Here is a 12,022-nt window from a genome sequence, read left to right as displayed (position 1 = left end):
ACGCTGAGGGTAAACATCCTGCGGCTCTAACTGCCGCGCTGAGAGGGATTCCTGTGAGAGAGGGAGAAAGGGGTTGGGATGATGGAGGCGCCCCACGGCAGGCAAAAGCCGCCAGTGACACCGTAAAAAGTAGCCAGATTTGTCGCTAGTCGCTTTTTTGAAAAATAGTCGCTGGAGGGGTCTGAAAAGTCGCTGAGTTGGCAACACTGCAACTGCGGCGCTACTCGCTCTGCCATATTTTTTTTCTTCCCCCGGATGACGGCGGCGGCGGATGACGCATTAATCGCGCGACACAACTAATCGATGATTACCGGTAAATTCGTTGCCAACGCTTTTAAAAGTCGATTTTTATCGATTTTATCGATTCGTTGTTGCAGCCCTATAAATTATACTGGTGTCTTGAAGAAGCCTATTTTTAATTAGTGTATTTTTATGAAAATGTTCTCTTTTGTTTTGGGATATGATTGTTGTAGGATGCAATCACAGCCCAACAGTTACCTAAGAAAAGACTGTATTTGGAGAGTTTTTTTTTTTTTTTTTTTTATTTTAAATTTTTTATTATCTATACCAGTATCTTATATTTACAAATAGTGTGGTTGTTGTTGCTATTCTCTTTTTTCCAAAAGGCTGCCGTCATCCCAGATCCAGCAGGTTCTGACATTTCAAAAGGATGAAACAAAGCAAATATGCTGTACTCCATGACCCTCCTCACCCCCTAAACCCTTCTCTAGCAACTCATAGGAAATACAAGTTAAATTCTGTTACCTCTGTGGTTCTTCTAGTTTAATCAAACACTTCCACTCATTCACATTATATGTTGGTGTGGCCATGGCTCTTTTCAGTATGGTGGTTCACAGAAAGAAAAAAATCTTGTTGTTTTCACAGAAATCATTCAATCCCAACCATCTCTTTCTTTGGTTTGTCTCAAAGAATAAAACTGGCAGGTGTTTCTATCAGATTAAATGTATTTATTGTACTTTTACAGCAAAGCTGGTCCATTTTCCTTCACGCTTATCCCAGTTGGGGTCACGAGGGGTGACTGCCTCCCGCCCCTCAATGGGTGAGAGGCAGGGTACACCCTGAATAGGTCACCTGTATATCGCAGGGCAACACAGAGACAAACAACCATTCACCCACACACTCACCTAAGGAGAATTTAGAGAAGCCAATTAACCTAACATTCATGTTTTTGGGCTGTGGGAGGAAGCCAGAGTACCCAGAGAGAACCCACGCATGCCGAGCCCTCTAGTGGGCTGCTCAGAAAAGCTGATAATGTTTATACAGTGTATTAAATAGTGAAAAGAAATGCTGTAAATGTATTAACCCCACAAAATACATAAAGTTGTGGAGTAACTAAACAAATACATAATTTAAGGGTGTTAAAGCTGTTTACTGTCCGTTTCCTTTTTACTTCTCTTGCAAGCTGTGCAACTTTAATATTACTCTGTCCTCATTAGTAATAAACCAGCTGACTGCCTTTCTATGAGAGATTTTTTTTACAGTGTTGAAATCCAGTTTGCTTTAAAAGTTAAAACCATTAAAATCTTATCTAACTATAGGTAAACTTGTATCATATTTGTGTTTCCAAGCTGAATAGATTTGGTTTATATATCGTCTTTTTTACAGCCCAATTATTTTTACAGGTTTCACTATAGAGAGGATACTGTACAAAAATGGATTAGTGTCTTTTATGTTGGATTTGTAATTTTTTTTGTAAGTTGTGACATTTTATGCGTAATGTCAGGTATTGTTAAATGTGTGTTCAAAACAGATGCAAAACAAAAATGCACTCAAATCTGATGATTATGAATTCCTAAAGGTTCCTACGCAAACAAACCTTTAAATTCAGGTATGGGTTTTAACTAAGGGGTGCTGAGGTATCCCATTTTCCACTGAAAATTGTCTTTACCACTTCTGCACAATTATAGTTAATAAGTTCAGTGAAAAAAAAAACTCTGAAGACCAAGCTTTCCACCAGCATTTAAACGCACCATGTACACATGATTCTGGGAGCTCCCAGGAAGCGTATAATGTGTCCCAAAATGCGTACATTCGTAACCTGATTTGTGTGTTAACTGTCGTTTTGTCTGTGTCTTTGACAGGATTTAATTTAATGGTTTGTATGCATAGGAACCATTTGAAATGTGTAATTATAAGGTTTTGTTTGTGAATTTGTATTGATAATGTCTTAGTATTTGTATTTTAACACATTTACAAGTACTTGAAATTACCACAGAATGTTCTGTTTTACAAACTGCAAAAAAATAAAAATAAAAATCCAGCATTAAAATCTAGTATAATACAATATTATCTCCATAGTTCCCTGATAAGCATTAGTCACCCCTAAAATATAGACTGATCCCTAAAACTTAACATGTCGCTTCATTTTGGACCAGCCACGTCACCTCTGCCAACGCTGCATGGCTTTTCCTGCTAACAGCCTCTCCATGCCAAAAGGAGTCAGAGTCTGTTACTATAGCAACCACTCGGAAGGACAAAGTGGAGGAGAGGAGGGGGTAACTGCTGACATGCAGCAGTGGGTGGCAGCATGGTGGGGATTCTTCTCCCTTTCTATTGGCTGCAGGTTTCCTCAGAGCCCGCCCCTTCATGTTGTCACGGTTAGCATCATTCTGCTGCAAAACCCGTGACTGCTGCTGCTGCTGCTGCTGCCTGCTCTCTCCTGCTCTCTGTCAGTGTATTTATTGAGTCATTGTAAGAGATGCATGTGTGAGGTCAGTGCTGCCTGTCAGGAAGCAGTGTTGTAACAGGGAGCAAGGACGGAATTTGACCTCAGGGGGACAGTTTCACCAGAGAGTTAGACAAAGAAGGAAGACGAACTAACTAGATGAATCTTTGAATGGATCTGAAGATGATGGGATTTGCATCTTTTGGTCTGAAGCTCTAGAGTGACAGAGGAAAACTGATGAACAGAAAAAAAGAGACATGCTTGCAGACAAAGAGGGATGGAAGACCTTCTGCTGTTGGACATGAACACATAGAAGTATTTCTTTTTTTATTTCTCCTTCTGACAGCTGATGACGTGGCCAACATCTCTGTGGGTTGATATGCTAAAATGGCACCGGATATTTAATGAATAGAGCTTCCTACACAGACGAGCTGAAAGGATCTATGATGGGATTAAGAGGAGCTGTGCTAAAGAAATGTGGCCACTGCTGACCACTGAGCATGGGGAAAGCAGAAATGACTGACTGACCTCCAGACACTGTAAATATTTAACTAAGCGATAACTGAACTCTTTCAACCATGATGGGATGTTGGACGTACCAAAGATGCTAGGGCTAAACATGCTGGGACAGTATTGCCTCTTTCTGAAAGAGCAGTGAGGATGAAGAGACGAGGCCACACCAGAGGCCAGAGGTTTGTCAAGGCTGACTACTATGAATTGGACTGGTACTATGAGGAGTGTACTGATGGTAAGAACCATCCAAACTTTATATCATAGAGCCACCGTTCAAGTTATTTTAGTATGTCTACACAGCAGAAATGACAAGAAAATGCAGATCTATATCTTGCAGATGGACCTAAACCGTAGAGGCAAATCCAATCTGTTTATGTTGATAAATTAGGATTTACATTGAAAGGATGAGTAGATTAATTCAACAGCAGACTTTTACTTTTGTCATGGTTGTATCTAAACTTTACCCAATCAATGTTTTGCAATTTCCTGTCTAGCATACCTTTGACCTTCTTGACTAGTTTTTGTATCTCTTGAAGAACTAATATATCCCAATTTATCCAGTTTTATACACTTTCTGCTGTACTAGTGATTAGACAAGTGTTTGGCTTCTTCATTCATTTTTTTTAAAACCATAAGAACTAAATTCTAATCTGAGATTTTCAAAAGATCTGCACCATTTCTTAACTGCTGTAGAAAGATTAGGCAGATTAACAGTAGGCTACTCTGTTTAACCTTCCTGTTGTCAGCTGAAAATCCTACTCTCCCTGCAGCAGGAATGTACCGCAGATACCTTTCAAGGATTTAAAAACGCTTAACTGACACTGAAAATGGCTGTTTAATCTTTTCTTTTAGTTGATATGCATAGTTGATATGATTTTCTTTATGTGATATGCAATAATATGCATGCAATTAAATAGAAAATGCTAACAGAAGTTAGCATATGCAGTTTTAATGTGAAATTGTTCACTAATACACATTTCTGATTATCCGTATAAGTTTCAAATGCCTAATTTGAGTCAAAGGGGAGAAGAAACGGTGTAGAGTTTAAAAATCGGAGATTTTTGCATGCTTTTATAAAAAAGAAAAAGGCATAAACGTAATAAAAACAGACCTTCCCATATCTACAAGGGGGTTAGTTGTATCAACAATCAACCTTTCTGTGTTACACAGTGTTGATTAAAAACTATTAAGAATTAGTTACTTTAGATTTAGCTAGATAGCTTATGAAGAAGACGGATAAGGACACTTGTGGTTTTACATTAACACCATGAATTGAAACAACTAAAGTTATCTGTTGCAGCCAGGATTGGTTTTCCTCCCACAGTCTAAAAACATGACTGTAAGGTTAACGAGCATCTCGTCTCTGTGTTGCCCTGCATAGACTGGAAACCTGTCCAGGGTTCCCCTGCCTTTCACCCATTGGCTGCTGCAGATGAGCACTATGGATGGATGGAAGTTTTATGAAGTTTACTCTGCTCTCCCTGTTGTCTTGGTATAGATTTGTTTGCAGTGCATCAACATTTATAATCACACAGAAAAAGCTGAAATCCCACCTGATCTGCAGATAAAAGAAGAGTTTAATGCTGCAACAAGTCTGTAATTAGTATATAAGACAGATTGTTTTAACTAAACCACATAGAATGTAATTAAACTGGGTTAACGGCGCAGTCCTTGTCTTTGTGACATTAGTTATCCACTCATTCATTTAGATTTACTGTCCCACTAATCCCCTTTCTCCAACATCTTTTGAAGCTGCAGATGTGGTGGGATCCATGTCTGGAGGAATAGATAGACTATGTTATGAAGCTGTCCTCTGTGCTTTAATAGAAAACATTTCATTCAAATGAATGAATGACGCTTAGACAGCGAGGGGTAATGACATAAAGAAACACCTAAGCAATAGGACCTCCCCTGTTGAGGAGGTGTTGCTGCAGTGGGATGTTTTTATGTAATGCACCAAGGTCGGTTACAACATCATGTAGTTTTATATTACTGTAAAGCCAGTATGTAACTGCATGGGAGGGGATTGATCCATGTGACTTGAGGATGCCTGTAGTGATGGTACCTGCTCAGGTGACAGATGGGACTAACAGCAGACATTAGCGTGGCTCTGGCTGTGTCTGTGATTTGTTTACTGTCTCCTGCTTTGATCGGGTCTCACTGCAGCTTCTTCACATGCTGTGCTGTGTTGATGCTTTTGAGATAAAGCATGTTAGACACGTCTGAGCATTTATGTATATGTCCTTGTTATGTTCTGATGTAACTCCTTAGTTATGGAGGAAGGAAATGGTGCGTTGTAATAGCAACGTGCTTCAGGGATGCTGTGTAGATTTTCTTACGTAATGCTGTGGAATAGTTAAGCACCTTTGCATTTCCAGCTGTATTATTTAACCGCCAGCCAGGCTTTGATTTCTAGTCTTTGGTATTTTCACTTTCTTGGCAACCAGAGGGGATTATGTTTTGATAAATCCCCTCATGGAGGCAGAAATAGCGAACAGCTGATGATATTCTGAGTCCTGCAGGAGGAGGGAGGGGGAAGTAGGTTGGCTTATATTTAGCTCAGTGATTTGCATGAGGCTCCGAGTCTGTTTTTTTTTTTTTCTTTTCTTTTTTCTAAAAGCAGATTGAAACACTGGATGTCACTTTTAGGAGGCTTCAAAAGAACTGGGCCGTATGGGCTGAGCCCAGTCAGAACAAAGGATGGGGTCTGGGAAAAAGGCTGGTCTATTGTGGATATACTGGGGATGTGGGGGTTAGAGGGACACAGTTGCTCTGTGAGGGACATTTTTAAATAGTTTTGGATTAAATTATCAAGACTGCATAACCTCTCAGTCTGAATGGGTGTTTAAAAGTTGATCTATTCTAATTAAGCAAGTTTGTTTTTACTTCTTGCTCCAATAAAGTTAGTTTATACTTGAAACACCTCTGTCAGTATAGACTAATCAAAGTCAAATTAAGCCCAAATTTAAGAATAAAAGGAAGGAAATGGGCTGAGAAATGTGACCAGAAAAGCAAAACTCTTCCCCTAAACAGTGATTGGTGTTTATTGGACCCTTTTATCGTCTGCAGGACAACAGAACCGTTCTGTTGGCCTGTTGGGAAAAAAACCTCTCAAGCACTCAGTCATCCTGAACTAAAACCTCTTTCCCAAACTAATTATAACAATTAAGAGCATAACTGATGAGTAAAAAACTGGGATTATGGACTGGAGTTCATAATTAATGATCTCCCAGGTCTCGTTAACAATAAAAAGCTCTCCACTAATCTCTCAATCAATAAATAAATCTGCATCTTTTACCATTATACAATTTTAAATTAGAAAAAGAAAAAAAAAGAAATAATTTCAAACAAATGGATTCAACTTTGCATGTCTTGATTTTTGCCCACTAGAGTAAATATTTTAAAGAAACAACTTCTGCAACGCTTTTGGAATTTAGCTCTATAAGCTTTAGACGTCTAGAGATGTTAATGTTTGAACATTGTTCTGCAAAATACCTCCGGCTCATCTAACAGAGAGGATCACTCAACCTCAGTATTTGAGTTTTCTTCCTGATTATCATTTGGATTAGGTCTGAACTTTGACTAGGCCATTCTAACTCATGAATATACTTTAACATAAACCAGACTGTAGGCTTAAGGCCAGCATCCAGCCCAGTCTCAGGTTTTGGGAATTCCTCTTTCAGTCCTTTATTTCAAAATTGTTTAAACTCCCAAAAGATTTAGATTATAAATGTTCATTTGTTTAAGAATTTTGCCTCTAAAATGAATAGATAATAAATAACAATAATTATTACAATAAAATAGGATAATCCGTTGTGGTAACACAGTGGGGAAACCCAGTTATTAGCAGAAACATTTACATAAAAGGACATAAAAAAAGACAGACCCAAAAATGGCATGCTCATACTGAGACTTCTTATTATTTACTCTCTAACAAAGAATTGGATGCCAGCAAATATTGGCCATAATCAGTTTATTATTATTATTCGCATTATAGAAATCAAGCTCTTCTTTCTGACCAACTTTGTCAACATTTCCTTTGATGTTTTGATTATTTGATTATGTTTGTTGATTACTTCCAATAAATATTTAACTTTTTTGGCATTTATACCATTTCTGTGTGTGGAGAGTTCTGCAACATTATGGATTATTGAAATAATAAACTAACCGTCAGCTGTTTAATTTGCGAATGGAGTAAACGGCTTCACGTTCAAGTTTTGCTGCCTGATTATTAATTAATTGATTAATCCCAATCATATTATTTTATTATCACCATAAGGGTTGATTGCAGCCCTTGTGTGGTATATCCCCCTCAAAGTAGCACCAGCAGAGTGAAACATGGTGGTGGCAGCGTCATGCTGTGATTGCTTAGAACAGAGTGTATTTATAGCCCATTTTAGCAAGAATATACATATTCAGTTCCCTACTACTACTTTACAGTCCCACTCTATTTCATGTTGTTCTATCACATTAAAAAAGTAACATATAAAATCTAAAAAAACCCAGTGATTTAAGGTTGTAGTGCTTCAAAATGTGTGAATAAATAAGGGTTGTAAAATCGTCTGCAGGACAGTGTTATGATACAACCAAATACAGGACGGCTGAAGTCTGTAAGTGTGCAGACGGATTTCCAGGGACCGAACCTGAAGTTGCCTTTTCTCTTTAATGTTTAACAACTTGAAGGCAGTAAAGGAGGTCTTCCTTTACTCATGACAGGGACAAACTCAGCTACTGATATCGTGTGTTTAGTGCTGCTGGTTTCAAATGTTCTGCCTGAATCAGGTTATTCTATAAGGTTGATTCTGAACAAGAAGCAATATGCTTACCTACAGCCTGTTACTGCGTTTAAATTAAAGCTTTTTTTGATTTAGGCAAATATGAACCTTTAAAGTATGTTCAAGAGGAGGGCAGACACGGTCCCCTTTTAACAGGAACCAAACTGGAAGAACCAGGCTGAGGGACAGAGGTTATTGTCTGCCTGAACCTGTTCCTAAAAGAAAGCATCATGACACAATCTGAAAGGAATGCATCCTTTTAGATGAAGAAATGCTGTATTTGATAATGACACACAGAATGGGAGATATGTTTCTATGGGTCTGATAATGCCTTTAAAGCCATTCACCTGTGGGGAATTGGCCACACCCTGGAAACAGGTGGATGTGAGTGTTTGCCTGGCTCCAGTGTCACCATAGAGGCTGGGCAGGACTGTACCAAGGTGATGTCACCTGAGAGGGGTGGGGAATGTGCTTATCTACCTTTTAGCTTAAGCAAAAACCAGCATTTCACAGCGTTAACCTTTTGTTCTTTAGTTATCACCATTTGAACAGATGTGGATTAAAGGGCGGCTTTTAAATCCCTTCTGTTGTTTTAATCTGTTCAAACCCAGTTTTCAACCATTAAATGTGAAACTTAAGAGAAAGTGGGGATGATTCTCTCCACCCCCTGTCTGTGCTGAAGTAGAGCAGGCCACAGCCTGACCAGTCAGAGCAGAGAGGAGGAGTTGAGCCGTCTGATCGTCTCAGCGACCTGCAATAGGGGACAGCTGAGACTCACACTGCTACATATTTATACAGCTGATCTGACCCCGTATCAGACGCACACACACTTTCCTTTCTGAGAGCCATGCGCTCTGACAGGGAAGCGCAAACATCTCTCTGTCAAACAACACACCTACAACCATGGCCCAGGTAGGAGACGTGGCTTTGCCTGGGAGGACTGCTTGGCTGTAGAGCCAGAAGAGCAGGATGGCCCTCTGCATGTCCGGCCACGAGGACAATGTTGACTTCTCCAACCTGCAGGATCGGGACGAGGAATATGTTTGTTTGCCCATTCATGAAAGCACAAGGCAGGAGGAGGATGAAGACGAGGAAGAGGTGGAAATGGTCTTTCTCTCCAGGCGCGGAAGATACAAACAGGATGAGGAGACTGAGGAAACGGACCAAGAGCAGCATCTTTGTGAAGGTAGTTGTCTGCTCTTTTGGGGCTCTGTAGAGACTGTGATCATCAGGAGTTACAATGACCAAGTTATAAACGTTTTGGAGGGAATTGTGCTCGTCGTGCAGGTGCACTACCTCCTCTTTACAGAGCAGTTCACTCCCTTCCTGAATGACATTTCAGACTCTGCACTTAATATTACAATCATGATTAAAATAGATGTTTAAACAGATGCATCTAAAGACGACCCCTATTGTGCTTTACATTCCTAAGGAGCCTCTTCCTCTGTGCTACAATAACTCCTCAGTTACCGTAACTCTATGATGTGGGATCCATCAACTTTATTTCAACTCGCATCAACATACAAACATGCTTGTATGTTTAGAGCTAAAATAAAATCGGTCCGTTTTTCCAATCTGTGATCAAATAGGCCAAGTTTGATCTATCTTAAATGAGTCAAACTCAAGAACTGTGACTTTTTCTTTCAGCTATCATCCACCAATCATGATGATATTTTTTCAAAGGTAAACGAAAATCTGATAATTCTCTGGAAAGGGTTCTTTGATGCATCAATTAAGACTCCTCCTTTTTGACAATTCTTCCTGATTTCAAGGAACCCATTATACATTTTTCCTCTTCTTAAAATAATTAGGTGTTGAACAAAATTAGAAATGACATATAAGAGAGAAAGAAAACAAACAAAAAAAATAATGAAAACTAGAAAAAAAGCCTTTTCTTTGCAGTGTACATTTATTTGAGCAATCTACATGTAGCTGTAGCTTGAGATTTCTGTTGCAGCTGATTTTTAGAAAGAGTTTATCCAAATATTAACTAAGATTCAATTTCATATCCCACTGAGCTGCATATATGGCTTCGATTGGAAGAGATTTTATGAATCTATCACACATTAATCACTATTAGAATATAATTAAAAGTCACAATCATTCGCCTTGTAAATCTTTTATTAACAGTTGCCCTTGCTGGCCTTTCTTCTGAGTTAATTTGTCCCTGAAAGGTTAATCAGTAAAATATCAATATTTCCTCTTGGCATTGAAGCCTTTGGGTTTCATTATCTTACTGTATTTAACTTTAGTCGTTTGACCTGGGAGGAGTATCACCATGGAAATGAGCCAGCATGTTCTTTGAAAGGAAGCACGTACACAAATATAGAGAATTACAGGTAAACAGGCTGCACCCTGCCCTTCCACGCTTCCACGCCAGATAGCAAATGAAGACAAATGTTGTGGTTTGGCGAACATATGGGTTTATCTGGGGCTGAACTCATACTGCAGTACGTTTGTATGTTTCTGTTCTTCCTCGGGTTTAATTGGTGCTGCTGTTACAGTCTGCTTTGCAAAAAAGATTCAGATTCATAGTCTAACTTTGTTTTTGTGATGATGTATTAATATCAGAATGTTCTCTGTGATGCTGGCTTTGGGGTTTAACCATGATTGGTCAGAGAAGAAATCAGGTACTTCAGTGATTTCTGTCTGACTCCACTTTTAGTTCCTCTTTATTTTTCATTTTAACAAATATCATATGAGCCGATAAAAGAGCTTTCAAGTATTTATTCTAGTCTTGATGAAAGCAGCCATTCGTGTTATTGATATTTGGAAGAGAGGCGACACATTATGTTATAAAACAAAGGCAATTATGGATTTATTTCTTCCATTTTCTTCCTGGTTTCTCCCCAGTGCTACACTGGAAGTCTTCAACACTATGCTGAAATTAGGCCCTTTTTTAATGAGTGTATCGACCATTTGCAAACATCGTTTACGCTGAAAGTTGTCAAATTTAAATTAAAACTAACACTTCGTCTTAACAGAAACGGGTTTTAAACACATTTACCTCTTTATTTGGAAATATATGTGAGCAAGCTGTCTATATGAAGACGGTGTGTCATTTCTATGCATACTCAATCTTGCTGTCCAGTAATGGATGGGTTGCCGGTTTGGTTCCCCACTTCATCTGGCAAGATGCCTCTCTCGTCTTGCACGGTATTGATGATCAGAGGACCGATGGCTCTGATTGTGTGACAGCCTCCGCTCTGTCAGTCTGCCAACGGTGGCTGTGGCTGCAGTTTATCGTACCACCATTAGCGTGTGAACGATTGATTGCATGGGGAAAGCAATACACAAGTATACTCACAAGGTTTTTATAAAGTTTTGCTTTAAATAGGTTTTATGTTTGTTGGTTTAGATTGTTAATCAATCATTTAGTCACTAACATCTCTATCAACAGCAGATCAAAAAATTAAAAATAACCCAGAGATGAATCTTAGAAACTGTGGTGTTAAAGGGGATTGAGTTGCTCCAAACCTTAATGCTTGTACACCCTCTTCAATTCAAGTTATTGGGTTCAAATGGGATAGACCAACGCAGTTCACTGAAACGGACAAAAACTAGTTTTTTGAATAAAGGAAATAAAGTGTAACAAGTGTGACATGCATGTTTTATTAAGCCCCCTGGGTCTTTGTAGAACAACCTTTAGGTGCAGTTAGAGGTGTGAATAGGTTCAATTACCTTTTTTGTTTTTTTTTGCAACAGTTTCTAAACTGATTAGAGCTGTAGCTTAACTTAAAGGTTTCATATCAAAGCATCCATTCCTAAAACCTCAAATTGAAAATTTGCAGTTCCGATACGGTCAGGTTTGAAATGGCTCAGGGGTGTGACTACGCCTGCAGGGTGCTGTATATCTGGTTTCTAGCAGCCATTCAGTTGCAGTAAATGTGGATGATAAAATGGGTGCTTTGCATTAGCTGGCTCTTTTTTGCATTCTTTCAGTCTTCCGCGTTCAAACTGTTTTGTATATTCCTTGCATGACATTCTTTTCCCTTTTGACTAAAGATAAACTTCAATGGTATCAGAAATAAACAAATTGCTTTGCCTT

At 38.9% G+C, this 12,022-nt stretch overlaps 1 protein-coding gene across 6 annotated transcripts in view; it reads left to right on the top strand.

The window, feature by feature from the left end:
- Positions 1–12,022, top strand: part of LOC107097733 (trafficking kinesin-binding protein 1-like) — a 49,958-nt gene that overhangs the window by 14,530 nt on the left and 23,406 nt on the right. For 2 of the 6 annotated variants that reach the window (XM_015395004.1, XM_015395003.1), the window contains exon 1: positions 8,739–9,160. The exons of 2 other annotated variants lie outside the window; for them this stretch is intronic. In XM_015395004.1, coding sequence (XP_015250490.1) covers positions 8,944–9,160 — 217 coding nt within the window. In that variant the 5' untranslated portion in view covers positions 8,739–8,943. Of the gene's footprint in view, positions 1–2,668; positions 3,435–8,738; positions 9,161–12,022 lie in introns of those variants that run through there. 2 more of the 6 variants (XM_015395008.1, XM_015395009.1) reach the window with 2 other exon arrangements.

This window comes from Cyprinodon variegatus, unplaced genomic scaffold (genome assembly GCF_000732505.1).
Source record: "Cyprinodon variegatus isolate N-32 unplaced genomic scaffold, C_variegatus-1.0 Scaffold718, whole genome shotgun sequence".
In the NCBI taxonomy this organism is placed as follows: Eukaryota; Metazoa; Chordata; class Actinopteri; order Cyprinodontiformes; family Cyprinodontidae; genus Cyprinodon; species Cyprinodon variegatus.
The sequence above is the reverse complement of the archived record's forward strand: the minus strand, read 5'-3'. Positions and strand labels throughout refer to the sequence as shown.